At 39.7% G+C, this 26,490-nt stretch overlaps 1 protein-coding gene across 8 annotated transcripts in view; it reads left to right on the top strand.

Annotated features, from left to right (window-relative positions):
- LIMS1 (LIM zinc finger domain containing 1) overlaps positions 1–26,490 on the top strand; it is a 154,667-nt gene that overhangs the window by 70,974 nt on the left and 57,203 nt on the right. The window contains exon 1 of one of the 8 annotated variants that reach the window (XM_015074786.3): positions 13,276–16,130. The exons of 6 other annotated variants lie outside the window; for them this stretch is intronic. In XM_015074786.3, coding sequence (XP_014930272.1) covers positions 16,024–16,130 — 107 coding nt within the window. In that variant the 5' untranslated portion in view covers positions 13,276–16,023. Of the gene's footprint in view, positions 1–13,275; positions 16,131–26,490 lie in introns of those variants that run through there. One more of the 8 variants, XM_015074787.3, reaches the window with a different exon arrangement.

Genomic DNA, 26,490 nt, shown 5'->3' with positions numbered 1-26,490 from the left:
CACTTTTCTTCCATGAGGAAAGCATTTTCCTAAATTTGTATTACTTCTGTGTATGTCTTTATACTTTTATTACACAGTTATGTTTTCTTAGCAGTGCATGAGATTGTTTCTTTTGTTTTAGATTGTATATAGTGTATGCTATTTGTGTTACTATGAAACTTAGAGTTTTGACTTAACATTTTTTAGATTAATTCATATGGATTTATGTAGCTTTAGTGAATTACTTTCATTTGTAGCTATATGGTATTCCATTGAAGAGATCACAACTTTTTACATCTTGTTTCTTAATGATAGGCATTTAGAGAGACGGTACAATAGAGTGATTATAGACTGGGGAGCTGGGGACCTGATATACCCATTCAGACTCCAGTGCTGTCATTTGCTAAGTATAGAGCTTGGTTTCTACTTCTGCAAAATAGGGATAGCACTTGTGTCACAGGGTGTTGTGACCATTACATGAAATAGTACGTAGAGCATTAACACCATAAGCATTATTGTCATTAGCACCACAACAAGATGACAATAATGTAGAATCAGTGTTATTTTGTGCCATTTATTAAATTCTGTTGAAATGGAAGTCATCCTGTAAGAAGGGGGGAGTATAGTGAAAACGAGGGCTTGTAGGCAGTCAAGGTGGCTTCTTTCAGATGACTTCTGTTTTCTCTAAGGTAAGCAAGGTTATCCACAAGAGTGATGGGAAAGGAGGGTGGACGGATGATTTGAGAGTGCTGAGGGTTTGAAGTGGCCTTGTTTGGGGCATTGTCTGGCTAGGTGTTTGCAAAAGAATTTCCTGTTTCGGTGTATATACTCCTGTTTGTTTTGTTTTTTCTCACCAACCTTTTCACCTCACAAGTCATGAAGGCTCCACCTCCATTCTCGAGTCTTCTCTTTCCCTCCTCACATGGCACATCTTGCTGCCTAGCTGGTCTTTCACAGATGGATCTATCCAGGCCTATAACCTTCTCCATCCTGAATCCAAACCATTTGTGACCCTTTATCACACGTTTCATAATATTTCCTAGCGTGGCATTGACGAATCCTCAAAATATGGCCCTGTCTTGATGCCTTATCTTCTACTTCTCTACTCATACTCTTTTCACAAAATGAGGCTATCTGCTGTTCTCTGGGTCAATTTACCACCATTCTGTGCTTTTGTTCTATTTCTTTCTTCTCTACCTAGAATATTATTTTCTCCTCTCTCCCTGTGCATGTGGGGGCTGTTTTTATACTGCTGTCAGGGTATTATGTTATGACTTCAAGGTAGTTATGCTTGTTTTCATCCCCATTGGTTGAATTTTGTTTTAAGTTAAAATAATTTTAGTATGAAAATTTTCTAATATAAAAATGGAAGAAATGAACCTCCATGTACTCATTACTCTGCCTTAGTTACTGTATTACCATGTTTGCTTCATATATCTTGTTTTTGTCTCTTTTTTAATGGAAATATAATTGACATAGTTTCAGGTATACAACATAATGATTTGATACTTATATACTGTGAAATGATTACTACAGTAAGTCTAAATATCCATTAAGATAGTTACAAAAATTTTCCTTGTAACGAGGACGTTAAGATCTATTCTTAGCAACTTTCAAATATGCAGTGCAGTATTATTAACTGCAGTCACAATGCTGTATGTTACATCCTTGTGGTTTTTTTATTTAAAAAATTTTTTTTAATATTTATTTTATTTTTGACAGAGGGAGAGAGACAGAGCACGAGCATGGGAGGGTCAGAAAGAGAGAGGGAGACACAGAATCCGAAGCAGACTCCAGTCTCTTGAGCTGTCAGCACAGAGCCTGACATGGGGTTCAAACTCCAGAGTGGCGAGATCATGACCTGAGCCGAAGTCGGACCCTTAACCCACTGAGTCACCCATGTCCCTTCCATGATTTATGTTATAACTGGAAGTTTGTACATTTTGACCACCTTCACCAATTTTGCCTACTCCCCAATTCCCACATCTGGCAACCACCAATCTGTTCTTTGTATCTAGGAGTTCTTTTTTCTCTGTGTTGTTTGTTTGTTTGTTTGTTTGTTTGTTTTAGATTTCACATATAAGTGAGATCATAAGATACTTGCCTTTCCCTGTCTGACTTACTCCACTTAGCATAATGCCCTCATGGTCCTTCCATGTTGTTGCAAATAGCAAGACTTCATTCTTTTTTGTGGCTTAATCACAGTGTGTGTGTGTGTGTGTGTGTGTGTGTGTGTGTGTGTGTGTGTGTGTGTATACATGAATATATGTATATAAATCGCATTTTCTATACTCTTCCATTAGTGAACACTTAGGTTGGTTCCATGTCTTGGCTTTTGTAAATAATGCCACAAGGAACATGGGGTTGCAGATATCTTCTAACGTTAGTGTTTGTGTTTCTTTCAGATAAGTACCCAGAAGTGCAGTTGCTGGATCATATGGTAGTTCTGTCTTTAAGTTTTTGAGGAACATCCATACTGTTTTCCACAGTAGCTACGCCAATTTACATTCCCACCAACAGTGCACAAGGGTGTTGCCTTTTCTCCATACCTTTGTGAGCACTCGTTATTTCTTGTCTTTTTGTTAGTAGCTAGCCATTCTAACTGATGTGATACAGTATTTCACTGTGGTTTTGATTTGCATTTCTCTGATGATGAGTGATGTGGAGCACTGTAGGACCGTCTGTATGTCTTCTTTGGAAAAATGTCTAGATCTTCTATTTTTTTTTTAATTTTTTTTTAACATTTGTTTAGTTTTGAGAGACAGAGCACCAGCAAGGAAGGGGCTGAGAGAGTGAGAGGGAGACACAGAATCCAAAGCAGGCTCCAGGCTCTGAGCTGTCAGCACAGAGCCCAATGCAGGGCTTGAACCCACGAACTATGAGATCATGACCTGAGCCGAAATCAGATTCTTAACCAACTGAGCCACCCAGGTGCACTGCCACCCCTCCCCCTATTTTTAAATCAGATTGTTTTATTTGCTGTTGACTTGTGTGAGTTCTTATGTTTTGGATATTAAACCTCATGAGATGTATGATTTCCAATATTTTCTCCCATTTGGTAGGTTGCCCTTTGATTTTGTTGATGGTTTTCTTTGCTGTGCAGAAGCTTTTTAGTTTGATATAATACCACTTGTTTATTTTTGCTTCCCATGCCTTTGACTTTTGGTTTCAAATTTTAAAAATCATTGCATGGGGCACCAGTCGGGTAAGTGTCCCACTTCAGCTCAGGTCACGGTCTCACAGTTCATGAGTTCAGGCCCTGCATGAGGCTCTGTGCTGACAGCTCAGAGCCTGAAGCCTGCTTCAGATTCTGTGTCTCCCTCTGTCTCTGCCCGACCTGCTCATGCTATGTGTGTGTCTCTCTCTCAAAAATAAATACACATTAAACTTTATTTTAAAAAAATCATTGCAAAGATGATGTGAGGGAGCTTACTACCTATGTTTACTTCTAGGAGTTTTATGGTTTTAGGTCTTATGTTTCAGTCTTTAAACCATTTGAGTTAGTTTTGTGTGTGTGTGTGTATGTGTGTGTGTGGGGGGGGGTATAAGGGAGTGGTCTAGTGCCATTCTTTGCATGTAACTGTTCAGTTTTCTCAGCACCATTTACTGAGGAGACTTTCCTGTCCCCGTTGTATGTTCTTGGCTCCTTTGTCATAAATTAACTGACCATAAATTCATGGGTTTATTTCTGGGGTCTCTATTCTGTTCCATTGAACTATGTGTCCATTGAACTATGTGCCAATACCATACTGTTTTGATTACTGTAGCTTTGTAATGTAGGTTGAGATCAGCTTTGTTCTTCTTTCTCAAGAGTGCTTTGGCTATTGGGGTCTTTTCTCTCTCTTAATTTACTTAAGTATTTAAAAGCAAATCCCAGACATTAGGTCAGTTGATCTCGATACACTTCAGAATTAGTCTCTGATAATATGGTCATTTTCTTATATAAACATGTGCTATTATCACATCTAACTGAGTGAGTGATAAATCTTTGGTATCAACCAATACCCAGTCCCTGGTCAAATTTTACCACCTATCCTAAGAATATTCCTTTACAGTTGGTTTGTTTGAACCAGGATCTAAACAAAGGCCATACTTAATACATTTGATTGTTATGTCTCTTAAATTTCTTTTAATTTGGAGGAAAACCCCTTCCCCATTTTTCTTTCTTTTAATTACTTTTTTGGAGATACTAGCTCTCTTGTCATGTTGAATTATCATTTTGAATTTTTTAAATAAACTTTTATTTTTAGAATAATGTTAGATTTATGGGAAAGTTGCAAAGATAGAGCATTCAGTCTATACCTCTCACCCAGTTTCCTCTCTTGTTAAGATCTTTCATCACCTTCATAGTGTCTTTTTGTCTATTTCAGCATCCTGTCTGGGATACTACCTTGTGTTTATTAGCCTTGGTTGAATTTTAAAGTAATTTCTGATCGTAAGCTCTCTTCTACTGTTGAGAAGAATAGCCATTTTCTGGCTAGGGGGCAGCACACTGTAATGGTTAAAAGCATGATTTAAAACCAAGCATAAGGTTTCAAATTGTTAATCACATAAAAACTGTATGATCTTGGACAGATTGCATGCACTGCTACCACAGTTTCAGCATCTTTAAAATGGGAATAATAGTATTATTTACTTTATTGTATCACTGCAGAATATAAATTTGATAAATGCTTGCAGAACATGCCTGGCACATAGTAAGCACTCAGTAAATATAGCTCTTAACAGAGGTATTATTTCCTAAATCATAGTGAATGTCAGGGAAGAAGCTGGGTCCCATGGTAGGGGAGAGATGAGTTTGCTAAGAGATGAGTTCCTTTGCTTTGTGTGATACGGATCTCAGTAAGTTTTAGGTATTTCACCTCTATCTTAAGAATTTTTGTTCAGTAGAACATATTTCTCTAGTATGTGGAGACCAAATATGGCATTACAGGGATTTGTTAATATCAGGATTGGGGAATAAAACTGCATACTTTTTTTTCTTTATTATTCTCATGTAGTGATTGGTTTGTGTTTTGAAATAGCCTCCTTTATAAGGTACCAGAAGCAGGTGGTGTGTATGGCTTAAACACTAACATTTGTTTATGGCATGAAGTGCTCTCAAAGGAATTAAAATGGGCTTGGTCATATTCTCAGTGCCTCTTCCTGCACCCACACCCTCCTAACATCGCTGTGTTGTCTCAGTTGCTTCCAGAGCCTCCCTTGTTGCCATGTAACAGTCTACATGGTTTCAGCAGACTTGCTCTGTTAGAGGAAACTGGTATTCATTAGAAGTTTTGCCTTTTTTTTTCCAGAACTCATGGAAACATTGAGTCATCACATGTACTCTGCAAGGAAGTAAGGCAGCATTGGTAATTTCAACCTGCAGAACTCAAAGGAATCCAGGAGTTCAGTTAAATTTAAGACTACCAATTTGACTCCTTTCTTTCATAGGCCTTTACTTCCGGACTGGTGGGAGAAAATTAGCTGAGGAGGAAGATGTGTATTAGTGAGTATTGTACAGGAGTGCACTATAGGTCTCTTTCCAAATCCTCAGACTCCCCATTCACAGTATTCATCTAGAGCATAACTAGACTACTTTTCATTTCCGGGGATGGAAAGTGTGGGCCAGCTGTCTCTAGTCTGTGTTTATAGTCTGGGACTTTTCCTCAGGGCACCTGTGCCTGTCAGGGTCCTGAACTTTCCAGAAGCTTCCTGGGTTAGATTTATCAGTATTGAAAGGCAGTTCTAGTTCACAGTGACCTTTTGATGATCTGTGAGGAGAGCATTTGGGGGCCCAGAGACAGTGTAGTCATTGGCTAAAACAGGAACATTTGAGTCAGGTAAACTTGGGTTGGGATCCACATTATCTGCCTTATTGGTTATGTTGTTCGGTCAAGACATTTAACTACTGGGGTGCTAAGTGACTCAGTCATTTGAGCATCCGACTCTTGATTTTGGTTCAGGTCATGGTCCCAGTGTCATGGGATCGAGCCCCACAAGGGGTTCTACACTGAGCGTGGATTCTCTCTGTCTCTCTCTCCTTCTGCCCCTCTCCCCGGCTCACACTCTCTGTCTCTAAAAAAAAAAAAAAAGAAGAAGAAGAAGAAGAAGAAGAAGAAGAAGAAGAAGAAGAAGAAGAAGAAGAAATAAAATAAAATTTTGAAAAGACATTTAACTGTTTTAACACTTCGTAACTTCATCTGCAAAACAGGAAGAGTGATACACACCTCATAGGACTGAGATGAACATTAAACTAGATAGTAAGTACAGGGTGTTTGGTAGGCACTTAGACCCCTCTGTTGTTAGTAATGATCAACCATATTAGAGAGTTGGGCGACTTTGAACTTTGTGAGGTGAACATTTTTGTGTCCCAGCTTTTTCTTTTGTAAACACTCTCTAAAAACTATTTATCAGATTCAAAGTAGGTTTAAAATGCCTGCCTCTCTGTGAACAAGATTAAAGGAACATGAAGTACAGATCTTGCTGTATTTCCCCAGGTCAGTGTTATTGCTTCGTCACAAACAGAATATGGGGAGATGTTAACAGTGTCAGTGCTTACTGCCTCTCCTACCCCGGCCTCTCCATTACCTCCTAAATTCCTCTCATACCACTATAGCTCAGGCTGTTATCTCTTCCCTGCACTGCCTCCATGATTGTCCCCACTTGCTCCTTAAAATCCACCCTCCCCACATGCCACTGTGAGAGCAATCTTTGTGGAACAGATTTGATCCTGTTGGGCCCTTGTTTAACAGTATGGTGGCTTCCCTTCGCTCTTAGGTTAAAAGATGCCATGCCACTGCCTGTCTCTCACCTCACCTGCCAGCACTTCCCTTTAGCCACAAGGTGGGATTTCCTTTCCTCCTGGCCCTGGGTCTCTATCAACTGACCCTGTTTCCACGAATGCTCCTCACACCTTGGGCCCTCTTGCCTTTAGTGACCTCATACCTTTTGGGTTTGCGGGGTATCAGATCCCAGCTTTTGGGGGTAATGTTTCCATTTCAGAAAATGTTTCCCTGCCATCCCTCCCCACTCCTTGCTGTAAGCATTCTCATGGTACCCTATTCTTCTATCATTTGACACGTTTTTAAATCTGTATTTGTGTGATTGTATGATTAGTACTAGTACCAGCAGTAGACTGCAAGCCCCACAAGGACAGTGGGTCCCTGGTCTTAGAGCAGGACTTGCCACATGTTTGGGGCTCTCTCAGTGTGCAATGATTGCCTTGGGGCGGTCATAGCACACTCTTCTGTGCTCTTTTGCTGAGCCCTGCCCATCAGTCCTGATGTAATGTTGTCTGTGCCTGTCCCCTTCTCATTCCCATGAACAGTCTCAGCTGGACCCTCATCTTACACTTGGGCAATGAGATCCTCTGTACATGGCTTTCCTTTTTTTTTTTTGTGCTACCTTGAAAGCTGTGGTCCTGGCTTAGAAGATCCACTGCTCTGTCAGTCTCACTTTCCTCTTGACATATCTCTCAATCACATTGCACTGATGTTTCCTCCACCTGGAGTGCCGTCCACTTACCTCTCCCCAAATCCTCTTCTGTACTGCTGTTCCCACTCAAACCCGACCCACTCTAGAGGATGCATCCATATTTCATTATATAGAGGGTTTCTGAGGTGTCCTTTCTTCCTGATTTGATTAGAAATCCCTTTGGAAGATGGGATAATGGATCCTAATTTTTCTGTTCGTTACCTCAAGCATTTTAAATTTTGGTTCCTTATTAAATAGAACTATATTTTTCTGTTGTAGAAAACTTAGAAGATATAGACAGTCCACAAGAAAAAATAATTTTGAATCTTTTCAAATACTGCCAACCAGAGATATTTTGGAAGGTATATACTCTTCCGGACTCTCTGGTGTTTGTGGATGTGTGGATGTGCATACATACATGGTGTATACATATGTGGTCTTTCATGTAAAATGGAAGCAGTGGGCAGTGTCCTCAACTCTGTTTTCACAAAGTACTATATCGTGAATACCTTTTTGTATCAAATAATTGTCATCAATCACTCTCAAATGGTAAAACTATGCAGGAAATATTGTCCTTATTGAAATAATTATGTCTTTAGAGCTTTCTTAAAATTTTAAATTCTTTTTTTGTCATGGTATTGAACTTTTATCTGAGCTAGGGAGAAAAAAATAACAGTAAGTGAAGAGATGACACATTAGAAATGAGGCAACACAAATTTTTTTATGTTGCCTTTGAGATTAGAATTTATACAGAACCTGGAAATATTTTGAGAACTTGGTGAAAACAGTTTTGATATAAAAGTTGATGTGTTGACAGTGCTAACTGTTGTAATGAATCCTATACTGGGGTAAGGCAGGTATTGTGGTTTACTTTTTATGACACGCCTCTTGAATTCCAGGGCAGGGAGCAGAACTGTATTTCTTCTTCCAGGTTCTCAGAAGATCAAAATTCCTGGCTCGTGACTGACTCTCTTGGAATGTGGAAATAACTGTTTCTTCCCTCCTCTCACACACAAGTACTTCACCTATTGGATTTTTTAAAATGAGAGTTTAGTTTAGAAACAGGCTCAGCACATATCGAGGTATAAGGTGGACAAGTAGAAAGAGTAGAAACAATATTTATAGCAATGTTATAAAAAGTTATATTAAAACATATGTCTTAGGTTGAATGTGTGAAAATTTTTATTTTCAGAAAAGCTCCCTTTGTTGAAATATTACCAGTAGGATTTCTTTTTAAAACAAGTTTCCTTAGAGAATTAAAAATTATTCTGTTAAAAAAGTTTAATCTTACACTCAGTTTTCCAAAAACATGTTTAGTACATCAAATGAGGTACCAACATTATAATTTATGCTCAACTGGGTGGCACAGTCGGTTAAGTGGCCGACTTCGGCTCAGGTCATGATCTCGCGGTCCGTGAGTTCGAGCCCCACGTCAGGCTCTGTGCTGACAGCTCAGAGCCTGGAGCCTGTTACAGATTCTGTGTCTCCCTCTCCGTGACCCTCCCCCGTTCATGCTTTGTCTCTCTCTGTCTCAAAAATAAAGAAACGTTAAAAAAAAATTTAAAAAAATAATTTATGCTCCAGAGGAAAAGTGCAGTCCTCCTGCAGACACCTACTTCCTTATTCCTTCCCTATGGTCTCAGGGCTCTGTTGAGGAGGATTCTCTGGTTTTGCAGCAGATGTGTTTTGGGGCTGGGATGATCAGTATGCCTTTTCATGGCATTTTATATTCTCATTAGATCTTACTTTTGGAATAGTTCTTTTCACCCAAAGAGAAAGTATACAGGGAAAGAACAATCAAGAAAAGTTCAAAGATGCTCAGTATCTTTCTCCTCTGTTCCTGCCTCTACACTGAGGATCTGACATATGGTAGGACTCCAGGAAATACTTTTTGAAGAGCTAATGTATAAATCCTGACCCTTGTGTTCCTAATTTACTCAGCAATGGAATTTCTCACTAATGCAGTCATTAGGGGTAAAGTGTGCTGTGTCAGAACTTAGTCGACATTGGCACATCATGTTACTCAGGTCCTTTCTTAAAATCAAGTCCTTTTAATATAGGGGAAAGACCAGTGATATCATCTAATTTGGTTTCTTGTGTTTCTAAATGGAAAAATTGAGGATTTTCATAGTGAAATGACTTCCTGTGTGCTTATATGTCAAGCATAGCAAGAAGGCTGACAAACATGGAATATTTCTGGTTTCTTTCTTGTACCCTTACACCAACTTACCCTGTACTTAGCCCTTTCAAAATGTGGATGGGATAAGTTACTTGAAATTTTATTTCAAATTCCTTTGGAAATAGAATTCACCATATTTTGACAGCATCTTTTGAGAACAGTCTTTAATTGTCTAACAAAGTACTGTAGATGACCTCATGTTGTTGGTCATGAGAGAAACTTCAGTGTGTATCTGGCTCGGAATGATGCAGTGAAGTTCTCACAAGCCTCTGATGACAGGTCAGGCTGTCCACTCAGGTGTGTCCAGCTTGAGTTACAGAAAAGCTGATTAAGGAAAAAATTCAGAGGGACTTGTTGCGGCGTCATCTCCTTATGAATGGCATCGTGTTTTTTTGGTGATTTTTTTTTTTTTTGACTCTGGCCTGGTTTTTTAGGCAGTTTATTCTGCCTTCCCATATTCTTTGTTCTAGTTAATTTCATCTTCAACCTACTTATGATGGCATGTCAGAGTTAGAACTCTTAAGCAGTAGATCTGTTTTTCAGTACTGCGTCCTTCCTGCATATTGATAGCCCAGAGCACTCTAGAGAGGTCTCATTTAGAGAGATAGCAGGGCTGATAAATATTTAGGAAATGAATGTGTTAGACATAGTGAGAAAGGACGATATTCTTACTTTACTAGAGAGTTTGCTTTCCCCTGTAAATGATTATTCATAAGATAAAATTTTAAAAAGGATTCATTTTCATTAAGTTCAAAATTAGTTGCGAAACATAAAATTTTTCTCTTATTATGTGTCACACAAGGAAATAAATGGCCTGGAAATGTACAACTGCTCAGCCAGTTTACAGGCTCTTAGTAGCTAGTACAAAAGTTACTGCTAATGAGGCCCACTTAACTCTGCCATGGAATCTGGTTTGTCGCTGTCTTATTTCTGTGTAGGAGAAAGATTCACAGTTTAGTAATACTAATGATCAGTTTTAGAAGTTTGATGTTTAACTAGGTTTCTTTACCCTTTCGTGCCTGAAGGAGTACTTAGACCAAGTACACTAAAAACTGGACTATGTCATAGGAGTACACTTATCATGATGAGCACTGAGTAATGTATAGAATTGTTGAGTCATTATATGTACGCCCAAACCTAGTATTAACACTGTATGTGAATTATACTTCAACTTAGAAAACCTAGATCATGTCAGGTATAGGTAAAAATCTAGGCTAAATTTTTTTTTTTTATTCCAGTCCCAAGTGGGAAGTGTTTATACCGTGGGAGGTACTGTTCAACTCTACAAAAGCTTTTGACTTTTTACAGTATCACCAAGAAAGTAAATTTTTGTAAAAGTATAGAATAGGTGTGCCTTTTAAAAATTTCATTTAGGTAATGTTGAATGTCAAATGCAAAAAAAAAAAAGTTTCAAAATCTCACAAGTAGCACTGTAAAGTGATTAGGCTGTCAAAATCAGTTGGTTGAACCACTAAATCAAAGAACTTATTTAAATAATGCAAACGTCTACCATGTATCTGGTCTTGTGGACACAGTTGTAAATGATCTGATACATTACTACCCTCACAGACCTGTTATGCTAAGGGGAGAGGTGGGTAGAGAAGCAACCTGTTGTGAGGCTGTGTGATTATGAGGACAGAAGCACAGTTGCCAGGGGAAGGCACTCTGGGAACAACAGAAAGGTAACTGTGGGTGCTTAGGGTCTAGAAATGCTTCTTATAAGTGATGATCCTTGCACTGAGTTGTAGTGGGATGATTAGGAGTTGGTCCATCTTCTAGTCTTATAAAGCTGCATGTGGAAAGGCCAGGAGGTGAGAGGAAGTGATGCCTGTCCTGGGAACCTCCCGGAATTCATTGCAAGTGTGGGAGGGCATGGGCTCAGCAGGGTTCACTTGGCGCCCCATGGCAGTGAGCCATTCAAGAGTTTTTCAGCAGGATCAATACATGATATTTTATGTATCACTTTGACAGGACACCTGGATGGCTCAGTTGGTTAAGCATCTAACTTGATTTCAGCTCAGGTCGTGATCTCATGGTTCATGAAATCCAGCCTGCTTGGGATTCTCCTTCTTCCTCTCTGTCTGTCCCTCCCCTGCTCGCTCTCTCTCTCTCTCTCTCTCTCTCTCAAAAATAAAGAAACAAAAAAAATTTTAAAGAGCACTTTGAAATTTGGAGGATAGATTGGAAGAGGGTAAGATAAGTGGAAGAAAGATTGGTTCGGAGACATTAAGGGGAGACAAAGGAACTCTTCTGAAACAGTGCCTAGCCCAGTGCAGAACACTGAGTGAAAACTTATTGAACAAATGAGATCCAAAGTCCTACACCGTGGTGTTGCAGGTTTCCAGAGAAGGGGAAGATCAGTGCAAATCAGAAGATCCAAGGTAAAGTCCATCTGTTGGCTTCTGAAGAATCTATTGTTTCCCTGAAATGACAATAAAACTTTGTGTTCACATGCATTTTCTGAGTCATTAACTTTTGTCAGGTTCATAAAAGGTTCCTGACCTTCTGAAAGGTGAAAAACCACTGGGTTGGATGTTAGCCTGGCAGAACAGGACCTTGTGTGAGGCTCTGTAGAACTTTGTATTTAGTCATCTCAATAAAGGGCTTAAATTTATAAAAGATATTATCAGCTATTCTGATGACGTTAAGCTGGAACAGATATCTAATTATGCCAGGAGTCAAAGTACAGATTCAAAGAGAACCTAACAGTTTGGAGACAAGTGAACAAAAGTTGTAATCAGGTTCACAGCCCAACTGTACTGTATTGAAAGTGGGATAGAAGATGCTTCACCTTAACAACTTTTGTGAGCTGTTGCTCCTTAACAACCACTGGGCATGGGGGCTGAGGAAAGCTCTGGGAGTTCTGGAGTGCTGCCTGGTAGTGAACACTTGATGCCTGGAAGCCTCTGAGAAGAGGCAGAATCCCAGGTGAGTGATGCTGTATAGGAGTATGAGAGAGGAGTATTCCTCATTGGCCCTCAGAGATTGTTTGGAGTGCAGAATGAACTATTTCCCTCTATAGAGACCCACAGAAAATGCACTGGCACAGGCCTCCCTCTGTGCTGTCAACAGAGGGCACAACTGAGAGCTCTGTTTCTATGGAAAAGTATAAAAGTTAACAAAAAAAAGATGAAGACATGAGGCCACTTTTGCTGACACCGCCCTGTTGTGTGTTCCAGGGGTGGGTTCTCCCTCCCTTGGTGCTGAATGAAGTTCAGGAACACCATTGTGAGGAGAGGAGTTGATAATCTGGCTATCCCGTGCGCTGCTTGGTCAATGGTGTGTTTTGTGGCATTTGTGAATTTCCTATTCAGAAATTGTGTGGGTTCCCAGTGTGTATTGTAGTGCTGGTTCTACTTATAGCTCAATAAAATCTGAGAGCACATCCGAAGGGGTGCTAGAGACAATGTGAGAAAGCTTTACCTTCAGCCCCAGAATTTAGTTTTACTTGGTTGTGACAATTTCGTTAGGCCTTAAGCATTCATTTACTGAAATTCCTATTTGTCATTACAACCATTTTATAAATTTTTTTTAAGTACTTATTTATTTTTTGGGAGAGGTTGAGGGGGGGAGAAAGAGAGGGAGAGGGAAAACGAGAATGAATGAACACGGGGGAGGGGCACCAGAGTGTGGTAGGGGACAAAGGATCAGAAGCAGGCTCTGTGCTGACAGCAGAGAGCTGGATGTGGGGCTCTAACTCACGAACCGCAAGATCATGACCTGAACTGAAGTCCGATGGTTAACCAACTGAGCCACCCAGGCACCCCTCATTACAACCATTTTAAAAGTCAGAGAGCAAGAACTGTTTCAGTTTGTTTGTTATATAGCTTGGGAACTTTTTTTTTTCTGTTCACATCCTTTAACCTTAGACTCATCAAATACAGGATTCGTCCTACACAGTTAGGTGTTTCCTGTCTCGTTAACCTTTAGTAGTTGCCAAGCACTTTTTCCCTGTCAGCATTCTGCATTACTTTTTTTAAAGCTCTTTTAAAAATCAAACTCTGTTATTTATATCTTTCTATAGAAACAAGTCCTATTTAATGTTGAGCTTTCTTGAAAGTAATATTACACTCTATGTTAACTAAATGGAATTTAAATAAAAACTTGAAAAAGGAAAAAACAATGTCAAGGTCCCTGTGTTTGTAGTGAATATAATATTAATTTGTATTGTATTCATCAAGCATCTAGAGTGATGCCTAGAGTGAAAAGAAACAGAATTGGTGGTTGTTTCTCTTCATTTGTTTTTCACATCTGTTTTGACAAAACTGTGAGAATTAGACACTTTAGGAATCCTAATTTTATGTTTGTTATGGTAAACTTCAACCTTTTCTGTATTTTAGGTCTCAGTAGGATCCTAGGGCTTTGTACAAAAGGCATATGTAAAGACATATGTATTTTTTATTTATTTTTGAATAGGCAGAATATCCAAAGTTCTGAACAGAATTCGGTAATAGAAAGGCTTTCTTCTGCTACTGTCCCCAAGTTCCCCAGAGGCCTCCAGTATTACCCTTTTTGAAAGAGATAACATTCGTCACTTGATTCTTTTACATGTTTCACAACTATTTAAATCTAGTGTTAACAACAAAATTAGTAATTTCTTCCTTGAATCTTTAAAAGTGTGTGTTATGGGGCACCTGGGTGGCTCAGTCAGTTAAGTGTCTGCCCCTTTGTTTCAGCTCAGGTCATGATCTCTCAGTTCGTGGGTTTGAACCCCGTGTTGGGCTCTGCTCTGACAGTGTGGAGCCTGCTTAGGATTCTCTCTCTCTCCCTCTCTTTCTCTTCCCTTCCCCTGCTTGTGCTCTCTTTCAAAAAAAAAAAAAAGTATGTTACATTTTGGCGGCGCCTGGATGGCTCAGTAGGTTGAGTGTCCAACTTCGGCTCAGGTCATGATCACGTGGTTCTTGAGTTCAAGCCCTGTGTCAGGCTCTGTGCTGACAGCTTGGAGCCTAGAGCCTGCTTTGGATTCTGTGTCTCCCTCTCTCTGTTCCTCCCCTACTCACACTCTGTCTCTTTCTCAAAAATAAACATTAAAAAAAATAATTAAAAAATGTATGTTACATTTTGATGGCAGCTGTAAGTTGTCTGTTTTCCGCTGGGGTGGTGGAGCCAAGGTGACAATTGTGGCCCTGAAGGGAGCTAACATCTGCGTGTCCTGAGTGAAGGAGTAAGATATGGACCCCCCTCTTCCTTGTGGGTGCCTTAATATTTGTATTTATAATATAGATACTCTCAGGGGAATATGTTAATTCTTTAACCCTTGATGCACAAAGAAGTTTCAGAGACATTTCTATATGCTCTTGTTGAGGGGATTCTAGAAGGGAAGGAGGTTGATACAGATCACTCAAGGAGAAATTATGGAAACCATAAAGTCAAACTATTGGCTAAGAAGTTGCCAAGGCTCTAGCCTGTATCTGTGAGACAGTGCTGTATACTGAGTGGAACTGAATCAAAACTGGAGGCTACAATCCTGCATGCTGTTGCACTAACATCATTTGGAACTGTAACAGTAAAGACTTGCTCCATGTTATTTGTCCTCCATTTTTTGCGAACCCCTCTTGCAAACACTCACCTATACCCCACACACACTAAAACAGAGCCCCTTTCTATCTTTGTCACCATCTGGTGTCAAATGTGCATCTGCTAGGGCTGCATAGGCACCCAAAACACCTTTAGGCAGACAGTGTTGATTACACTGAGGTGCATATTTGATGAGAGGGAATTTTTAGAATAGGTAGTTACAGATTTAGAAAATCACTGAATGGAGGTTGATAGAAGAAAACATGTTCCTTTCAGTTATGAATTTTTGAGTAACATCTAGGGGGGAAAAGACACTTCCTTTCTAAAAAGGATTTCAGATAGAATGGGGAAAGGGAGGAATTGCACTGTTTCCCTCACAATTGTGCCTTTTTTTTTTTTTTTAAGGAAAATATCCCAAAGAACTCTTGATGACCAGGCACTTCTTTATACTGACAGCTGCTTGTGGAGTCTTCGTGCATTTCCTGGCAAATAAAATAGGGCAGGACCCTTTAGTCATTACCCTACTGGAGCTTTTTAGCCTAATTTTAATTCAGAATGATGCTGGAAAGATTTATAAAGGAATTGGTGTGATTATTCATAACAATTAAACTTTGCTTATTAGTAAACACGTGAGACCCAGGTCCCTGACACCTCCCCCCACCCCCTCCCCCAAGGTGCAAGGCCCAGAGATAAGGCAGGCCAGGCCTTGCTGAGGAGGGTGTGTACCAACAGAGAAACAGGAAGCTGTGCTTAGCCCGGCTTGCCTGGAGGTTTCCAACTCTGGTCAGGTGTACTAAAGTCCCGGCAAGAGACACGTTCGTTCTGAGCCCTAGCAGCCACGCTGCTCGGCATAAATGCTTCAGACTGTCAATAACTGATGTGTAGAGAGAAGTATGACTGCATTACAGCTTAAAGAGCTGTCCCACTCAGGTCTCTACCGGAGAAGACGAGATCGCCCCGATAGTGTGAGACTAAATGGGTTACCGGAGGAAGAGCTAAGGTGAGTGCAAAGTCATGGTTGGCTGGAGGTCAAGACACCTAGTGATTGCGGCGAGATTCCTGCCTCAGTGGATGCAGCAGTGGGGAATACACTTTGAAGAGGTTCCACTGAAACCTCTCAGTCTGTAATTAAAGATTGAACACTACCCCCAGATTGTGCTGGATTGGAACTGTGCAAAACTAGAACTCATTTTTCCATTTCTTCACGAATCCTGTAAGTTGTTTTAGCTGTTCCCCAAAACTGCCGTGCTGTCTTTCAAAATTATATAATCATCAAAGTAATATTTGGAAACAATTGATTTTTCCCCCTTAGTTTAAAGATAGATTGCTTTGGCTTATTAGAACATGTTTCTGTGGAGTTTTTCTTTGAATTTTGGTGGTGAGATTAGTTTGTGATGTTTTGAGTGGGGGTTGGGGGGTGTTCATAGAGCATTCTTTGTTATTGAAATGGTTGAGCAAAGGAATGCAGAAACTATTGAATGTAACCTAGGAAGGAAGGACATCAAAAATCTGGAGACCATTTTAACTAAAAGGTTAGGGTGTTTTGTTTTGTTTTCAGACTTAATTTGCCTCATTTTAGTTTTTGTTACAGCTATTAAGAATTGTTTTTAGATTTTTAGGTTCTAAAAAGTCCCTGCAACATTAAGCCATATGTTAAAATATTATGCTAACTGTGAAGGGTTTAGATTTTGTTTCTGAGATGAAGTGTTCCTGTTTTAGTGCTGACAGGAGGCTGCAGTAAAGAGAGACTTCCTTTTCTTTTTATTACGTTTACTCTATAGTACTTAAGTTTGTTTATGGACTCATGACTTAAGTATTTGAATATTTCAACTAGATGGTGAGAGGGATATTTACATGCTGTGTGTTATTGCTCTTTTTTCTATAACTTCATTTTTAGAGTTTGTTTTAAGTTCTGTATTTAAATTTGACAGGGAAACAATTATCAGGAACGCTTTTTTAAACTTCTGTAAGTCTGTTTGTCTTACAGCCAGCTATATATACTACAGGAGCTATACTTTGGGAGGGAAACATTTACTTGAAAATTATCAACTCTTTCATTAACTTTTGAAGAGAATAGTAGCATTAAAGGACCATTATTGATGCTAACATTATTAGATTTTATTCCTTACTATGTCAGGTGTCTCTTAGGTATGTATAATTGTATCAATTTTGAATTGATTGGATTTAAAGACAGAATTTAAAGGCTTCAGAGTTTGAATTGTTACAAATTTTATGAGGTTTAGTGAAAATATTGAGCTCTCTCTTGCTAAACAGATAGGCTTTTGGAAGTGTCCTCTGAAATCAACATTTACAGGCAGACTCCAAACTACTCTTGAGCCAAGAGTGAAAAGTTACCAGAAACAGTTTTAATTTCAGATTTGGGGTCCTAAGGAATTTCCTTTATAAAAAAAAATTAAGATATATAAAACAACATTTGAGACCAACCATATTTTATTTATTTTTCAGACAGTAGCAAAAGTACCCATGAATAAAATTGCGTTTATGCTCAAGGAGGTAGTTATTTTTATAATGACCTTCAAAACAACTGGATATTTTCCTTTTGTGTAGACTTCAAATCAAAGGAGGAAGAATATATTTTTCTTGAGAGAGATGGGGGTAGGTAGGGGCAGAGGGAGAGAGAGAGAATCTTAAGCAGGTTCCATGCCCAGTCCAGAGCCTGATGCAGGGCACAGTCTCACCACTGTGAGATCTTGACCATGAGATCATGACTTGAGCCAAAATCAAGAGTGGGACGCTTAACCAACTGAGCCACCCCAGTGCCCCAAGGAGGAAGAATAATTATTAATAAGTATTGCTTGTTCTGTTGAGTTAAGGGGAAATATTTTTCCACCCATTCTGGTGATACAGTTCTCAAGTGATAATAAGGGACTTCTGCTTCTGTGATTTCTCTGTCCTTTACTGCAGAGAGAATGACCATTATTCCTTATTTTATTTAAAAAAAATTTTAATGTTTATTTTTGAGAGAGAGACAGAATGCAAGCAGAGGAGGGGCAGAAAGAGATGGAGACACAGAATCCGAAGCAGGCTCCAGGCTCCGAGCTGCCAGCACAGAGCCCGACATGGGGCTCAAACCTATGAACTGCAAGATCATGACCTAAGCCAAAGTCAGACACTTAACTGTCTGAACCACCCAGGCGCCCCTATTATTCCTTATTTTAGGAGTGTGGTACTTAGCTAGTAAAAGTAGGCAATTGTCTGTTTTTCCATGGACTTTTTATCAATTTAGAGAGTCAGGTTGTTTGTTTTTCTAATTTTATAGTAAGCCTATTTTTAGCATTAAATCAGGTTTCTTAGTTAATAGGAATCAGGGAGGGTAGGGACTTTGAAATTAGGTACACTCATTTCAGCACCACTCTGTTGGACAAGTTATGTAATCTTGTTAAACCTCAGTTTGTTCCTCTTTAGAACGAGATAAAAATAACTGCCATTATTGAGCATCGTTTACTATCTCATAAATTCCTCACCACCAACCTACAGAGGCAGAGGCGTTACTTAAAAAAAAAAAAAATTTAATGTTTATTTATTTTAGAGAGAGAGACAGAGCACGAGCGGGGGAGGGGCAGAAAGAGAGGGAGACAGAATCCGAAGCAGGCTCCAGGCTCCCAGCTGTCAGCACAGAGCCCAATGACAGCACAGAGCTGTCAGCACAGAACCGCGAGATCATGACCTGAGCCAAAGCCGGACGCTCAACTGACTGAGCCACCCAGGCTCCCCGAGGCAGGGGCATTATTATATTGTGCGTAGTGGTATAGGATTAATGGCTTTCATGCATTATTCAGCTAATTGTTATTAGGTGCCTACTCTGCTAAATAAAGATGTAGTGATGAATCAGACACAGTTCTTCCCCTTTAAGGCACGCCACGGTTTTGGCACATGAACTGTGACCAACAGGTGCTCTTCACACAAGCAGTTGTTTGACTTTGAATACATGTAATATCAAACATTTCTCACATCGCCTCAGTATTGCACAAGACCCATACCTGCTCACATTCCTTCTCACTCTCCTGTTCACTTTCTTGGCATATTTATGAACTCTAACAGAATGATAGAAACTAAAAGAGCTATGCTCATTGCCAGAAAACATTTTTCTTGAAAGTTAAAAATAAAAAGACTATGCTCTGAAACAAAATACAAGTGTTTAAGGAGGACCGTGAAAGACATGAAAACAACCCTGGCTTCAAACTTGTAAGAGGCAGCATGAAAAACACTGACTTTATAGACTTTTATTTTGATGTACTAAATATAACCTGAAACTTTCCCTATTGCATACTTTGTACAATAGATCATTGTCCTCTACATTTGAGGGTTATGTTATGGCAATTTATTTTATTTAAATAGTAGTTGTTACTACCAGTAGAAAGTGTCCTGTGGGTCTTTGTCTTGAGTTCTAGAGCATGTCCTTAATTTTGGCTAGATTCTAACATGTCAAAGAAACCATTGGAAATTATTTTCCCTTGTGAAGCTCAATGTTAAGGATTTGGATAAAGTGTGGATGTTCATTTGTATCCAAGACTATATAAAGTCTGTGTATACAAATGAGATTGTCTTTCTGTCCAGTTCTCATGACCTGGATACAACTGGTATGACTTTCAAATTTGAGCAATGGACTCCTTAGCACAACATAGCTCACACTTTTATGTCAGTCGGCTCAGAGCTTGTTCTGAGTTTCACACCTCTAAAAAGCATTCACCCTTTTTTCCTTGGAATTTTTGATCTTCAAAAATCGCATCTAAGATATACCCTTGGGGCCCCTGGGTGGCTCAGTCAGTTGAGTGTCCTGACTCTTGATTTCGGCCTAGGTCATGATCTCATGGTTCATAGGTTTGTGCCCAACATTGGGCTCTGCACTGACAGTGTGGAGCCTGCTTGGGATTTTCTGTCTTCCTCTCTCTCTGCCCCTCTCTTGAGTGTGTGTGCATTCTTTCCCTCTCAAAAATAGATAAACATTTAAGATATACCCTTATCTGTATACTTAATCCTTAACTATTTATTCCATCCCTCAAACTACGTTCCACCCAGACACCTTGTTTTTTGATGAAACATGAAGAATACGCCTAACACAATACACACACACACACACACACACACACACACACACACATTCACATACACCCTTTAAAATTCTCACTCACTTTTGGGGTGCCTGGGTGGCTCAGTCAGTTAAGCAACTGACTTCAGCTCAGGTCATGATCTCACAGTTCGTGGGTTCAAGCCCCACATCAGGCTCTGTGCTGACAGCTCAGAGCCTGGAGCCTGCTTCGGATTCTGTGACTCCCTCTCTCTCTGTTCCTCCCCTGCTCATTCTCGGTCTCTCTCTCTCTCAAAAATAAATAAATGTTGGGGCGCCTGGGTGGCGCAGTCGGTTAAGCGTCCGACTTCAGCCAGGTCACGATCTCGCGGTCCATGAGTTCGAGCCCCGCGTCAGGCTCTGGGCTGATGGCTCAGAGCCTGGAGCCTGTTTCCGATTCTGTGTCTCCCTCTCTCTCTGCCCCTCCCCTGTTCATGCTCTGTCTCTCTCTGTCCCAAAAAAATAAATAAAAACGTGGAAAAAAAATTTTTTTTTAAATAAATAAATGTTAAAAAAAATTAAAATTCTCACTCACTTTTGCTCTCAGATATAAAGGATCTGTAAGTAACTAATTGGGGATACCTCAAAAGTCAAGTCTTTGCTGGGTAGGCCTGAAACATAGTTTACATAGCAACATTGGCCACATCTGGCCCACTGCCTGTTTTTGTATGGCCCATGTGGATTTTATATTTTTCAGTGGTTGGAAAAAAATTGAAAGAATATTGTATAACATACTGAAAATTACATGAAACTCAAATTTCACTATCCATAATAAATGAAGTATTTTTATTTTATTTATTTTTAATTTTTTAAATGTTTATTTTTGAGAGAGAGAGAGAGAGACCAACAGAGTGCCAGTGGAGGAGGGGCAGAGTGAGGGAGACACAGAATCCAAAGCAGGCTCCAGACTCTGAGCTGTCAGCACAGAGCCCAGTGCAGGCCCGAACCCAGAAACCGTGAGATCGCTACCTGAGCTGAAGTTGGGTGCTTAACTGACTGAGCCACCCAGGTGCCCCTCAAAAATAAACATTTAAAAAAATTTTCAGGGGCACCTGGATGGCTCAGTCGGTTAAGTGTCCGACTTCGGCTCAGGTCAAGATCTCACAGCTCGTGGGTTCAAGCCTTCTGTCGGGCTCTGTGCTGACAGCTCAGAGCCTGGAGCTTGCTTCAGATTCTGTGCTTCCCTCTCTCTCTCTCTCTCCACCCCTCCCCCACTCATGCTGTCTCAAAAATAAACATTAAAAACAATTTAAATATTTATTTTTGAGAAAGAGAGAGAGTGGGGAGGGGCAGAGAGAGAGGGAGACAATGGATCCAAAGCAGGCTCTGCACTGATAGCAGCAAGCTCCATGCAGGGCTTGAATCTAGGAACTGTAAGATCTTGACCTGAGCTGAAGTCAGACACTCAACCAACAGAGCCGCCCAGGTGCCCCATAAATGAAGTTTTGCTGGAACACAGCCAAGCTTATTTGCACGGTTGTCTCTGGTAGTTTCTTGCTACAGTGTGCAGTGGCATTAGACCCTTGGTCTAGTTCTAAGATATAAAATCCTTCTGTTTTTCCCTGTTGTTCCTTTAGTTATGCACCTACTCTCTCCACTGCTCCACCTCCCAGTTAGATTTGTTGTACCTGGATAAAATCAGGGCTGTGTCAATCTTGAAATGAGTGAGGAAAACAAAAGAAAAAATACTTTGAAGTTTGTATCCCTACATGAAGTTGACTAGATGCAGCAGTAAGAATTTATTTACTTGTTAGAACTTCTTAATGCTATCTTTCGTGCACTTTTCGTGATGGAACTGGCCAACGAGGAATAGGAGGAAGTGCAAAGTAACCTTTACTTTCTGATTATTAAGTAAACCTTCTGAGCTTGTATCTTTCTAGATATAGGACATAATCATTTTTAAGTAGTGGGAATGTCCTTGGGTTGTTGGGGTGGCTCTGTCAGTTAAGCGTCTGACTCTTGATTTGGGCTCAGGCCATGATCTCACAGTTCGTGAATTTGAGCTTCATGTTGGGCTCTGTGCTGGTAGTGCAGAGCCTGCTTGGGATTCTCTCTCCCTCTCTCTGCCCTTCCCCACTCGCGCTGTCTCTGTCTCTCTCAAAATAAGTAAATAAAAAGTTAAAAAAAAAAAAGGTAGTGGGAATGTACTTGACTTGGTTTGAGAGTTGAAAACTCAGATCATGTGTTCTGAATAATACATTTCCACTGGTTGAGCCCTTGTTATGGGTTGGGCACTATACTAAGAATTTTCATAGTTTGGGAGTTTTTTGTTTGTTTTTTAACTCACAATTCAATAAGTGAGGAAGAAGAACCTAAAGTTGGAAAAGGTAATCATCATTATTAACCAGTTCCTGTCCTTGATTCTGAGTTCAGTTGAGGTTGGAGTAGGTCAGCTTAGGATGTGCATTTCCTTGCATACTTGCTTTGCAGTTTGCTTATTATTTCTTTGCCTGTATTTTGGATGAAAAACCAATGTTCATGTTTGAGTTTGAGACATATAGTCTGTGAGACAATTAGGGGGATAAAATTGCAGCTTTGCCATTTTTGTCTGTTCTTATTATTTAATGGTTCAGCGAGAACATATTTAATCTTCCTAACAGTGAACACATCACATGGTTAATAAATATTTTTTTCTCTGAAAGATGTATCATTTTGTCAGTTTTGGTTTCTTTAAAGGTAGTAGTGCTTTCTTATGTGTGTTTAAGGGTGTAATATAGACAAATACATGGTGGGGGGGGGTGGGATCATGCCGGAATGTTATGCAGCTGTGAAGAAGAAGGAAATCCTGCCATTTGTGACAACATGAATGGACCTTGAGGGCATTATGCTGATAAGTCAGAGAGGGAGGCACAAATACTGTATGATATCACTTTTATGTGGAATCTAAAAAAACTCACCTTGTGAAACCAGAGAGTAGAATGGTCATTACCAAGGCCTGTGGGCTGGGGGTGTTGAGCAGATGTTGTTTTAAGGGTACAAACTTGCAGCTAGTAGATAAATAAGTCCTGGAAATCTAATGCCCAACATAATGATTATAGTGAACAATACCATATTCAACACTTCAGAATTGCTAAGAGACTAGATGGCAACTGTTCTCAACACAAAAAGGAAATGATAATTATGTGCCATGGTAAAGATGTTAGCTAAAGCTACCTTAGCAATGATACCACAATATACAAATATATCAAACCAACAGGTTAGGTTGGCTTCTTCAAACTTCTACAGTATCACATATCTCAATTATATGAATGTTTCTAAAATAGTATAATCCACAAGTATTTATATTGTAATAATTGGCTTTACAGGCATAACCCCTCCTCATCCTGCTCACTTTACCTGTCCCTCTCCTGTGCTCCTCGCCGTTAACAGAGGATTCTCCAAAGCCAGAGGCCTGGCCTTATTACTGTTGCATCCCTAGCATCTACCATAGTACCTAGGAGGTCATCACTGTCCAGTATCTATTCCTCACTTGATGAGTGAAGAAATTAGAAACTAAACAGGCTTAGAGGTATCTCTTATATCTTCCAAAGCATCATGGTCAAAAAGATCATGGTCATTTTGTTTTTCAGTAGTTTGGGGAAACTTATTTTCTAAAGGGGAATATATTTTCCTCTTTATCACCTAAAATATTTCTATATAGTTTAGAGACTATATGCTGAAGTTAAAAATAGCAATGTTAGTGAAAGGAATAATTAAAAAGTGAAAAGTCTTTAGATAAGGATCACTTTTCTGTTTCTCTGTACAGCTAAGAGACATTTAGGAATGAACCTCAACTTCAGAATCAATTTGTGAATTTGTTGTCAATAAACATAAAATTTTCTCAATGATTTGCTATCACAATTAAATGCCAACATTTTAATCATCATAATTGCTTTCCTATAGCTTCAAAAATACACATAAAACCTTAAAGTATCAGTTATAAATCACTTATAAAAACAAAAAAAATAGCAGTTGACTAATAATTGCACTTTACCTACATTATTTGGATAGATGCTATTAAAATGAAACCATATTACTTATTTTGTATATATTTGCATATAAAAATATACATTTTGAAAACATAACCACTTATTGTGTATCTGTGAGACCCAGTTTAATTCTGTGATTAAAACAGGCTTTGAGGGGTGCCTGGGTAGCTTGTAGATTGAGCAGCTGACTTTTTATTTCACCCAGAGTCTGCTTGAGATTCTCTCTGCTCCTCTCCCCTGCTCACGCTCGCACTCTCTCTCACTCGCTTGTTTAAAAAAATAACAAGTTTTGAACGTGAATATTCTTTTATAGAATATCTACTTTTAGGGGTGCCTGAATGGCTCAGTTGAGTGTCCAACTCTTGATTTTGGCTGTAGTCATGATCTCATGGTTCTTGAGTTGGAGCCCTACATCAACTCTGCTCTAACAGTGTGGAGCATGCCTTGGAAACTCTCTCTCTCCCTCTCTCTGCACCCCCCCCCCCGTTCGTGTGCATGCTTTCTCCCCCTCTCTCTCTCTCTCTCTCTCTCTCTCTCTCTCTCTCTCTCTCTCTCTCCTGTGCACGTGCTCTTTCTCTCAAAAATAAATAAACAACAACAACAAAAAGAATACCTGGGGTGCCTGGGTGGCTCAGTATCCGACTTTGGCTCAGGTGCTGACAGCTCGGAGCTTGGGGTCTGCTTTGGCTTGTGTCTCCTCTCTCTGCCCCTCCCCCGCTTGTGCTTGCTCACTCACTCTCTGTCTCTCTCAAAAATAAATAAATGTAAAAAAAAAATTAAAGAAAAGAATACCTGCTTTTAGAAGTAAATACTGAATATGTTTTCAAATAAATATACGACTCCTTAAGTCTTTTTAAGGCCATGTTGGTTTCCTAGAATTGTTCCACAAACTGGGTGGCTTCAAACGGCAGGTTTACTGTCTCACAGTTCTGAAGACTAGAAGTCAGAAATCAGTGTGTCAGCAGGACCACATTCCCTCTGAAACCTGAAAGAGAGAATCCTCTTCTAGCTTCTGGCATTTGCTGGCGTTGCTTACTTACTGTTGGCTTGTAGATGGCATCACTCTAATCTCTGCCTCTTTTATAACATGGCTGTCTTCTCCATATGTCCATGTCTTCACACAGTGTTCTCCCCATGGGTGTGTCATATCTTTGTCTCCTCTCCTCTTTGTGTAAGTACACCAATCATCTTAATTTGTATCTTAACTATATCTGCAAAGACTCTATTTCCAAATAAGATCCTATTCAGGGTACCAGGAGTTAGGATGTGATTGTATCTTTTTACAGTTTGTTTATTTATTTTTGAGAGAAAGAGAAAGAGAGAGTTTACTAGGGAGGGCAGAGAGAGAGGGGGGGGGAGAGAGAGAGAGAATCCCAAGCAGGCTCCTAACTGTCAGCATGGAGCCCAACATGGGGGCTCAAACTCACAAACTGTTAGATCATAATCTGAGCCAAAATCAAGAATTGGACGCTTAACTGACAGCCCCCAAGCACCCCATCAACGTATCTTTTCAGGAGACAGAATTCAATCCACAGTAGCAGTCTGTTCGTAGAGTGTATATAAAGATTAAAAATCAATCTCGTGTGCAGTTTTTTAAGAAACAGCTTTGTTGAGGTTGAACTAATGAACCTCAATGAAGTGCACAATTTTAATGTGCAGTTTGATCAATTTTGACAAGTAAACACAGTGATACTTTTACCATAGTCAAAATAATGAGCACACTCATCATCCCAGAGCTTCCCTCTCTCTCCCTTCCCTGCATCCCCAGATACTTTGATCTGCTTTTTGTCATTCTAGATTACTTTAGATTTTTAAGAATTTCAGGTGAATAGAATCATACGATAATGTGCTCTTTGTTTTGATTTGGTTTTTTAACTCAGCATACTTATTTTGAGATCCATCCATGTTATTGCCTATATCAGCAGTCCCTTCCATTGTGTCTTTGAGTGATGTTCCATTTTATGGGTAAGTTATAATCTGTTTAGACAGTTGCTTGCTGGTTGACATTTGAGTTGGTTCCAGTTTGGGGCTATTACAAATAAAGCTGCTGTGAACATTCTTGTACAAGTCCTTGTAAGGACATATTCTTTCATTTCTCTTGGGTAGAATGACTGGTTGTTAGGTAGGTTATGTATATTACATTTTTTGAGAAATATCTAAACTGCTTTCCAAAGAGATTGTACCCATTTCCACCAACAGTGGTTGAGGGTTCTGTTTTCTCCACATCCTCACCAAACTTGGTTTCATAATTTTTTTTTTAATTTTAGCCATTTTGGGGGTGTGTAGTGGTGTCCGTTGTGGCT

This window comes from Acinonyx jubatus, chromosome A3, assembly GCF_027475565.1.
Source record: "Acinonyx jubatus isolate Ajub_Pintada_27869175 chromosome A3, VMU_Ajub_asm_v1.0, whole genome shotgun sequence".
Classification (NCBI taxonomy): Eukaryota; Metazoa; Chordata; class Mammalia; order Carnivora; family Felidae; genus Acinonyx; species Acinonyx jubatus.
Note: the sequence above shows the minus strand (reverse complement) of the source record. Positions and strands in the feature narration are given on the sequence as shown.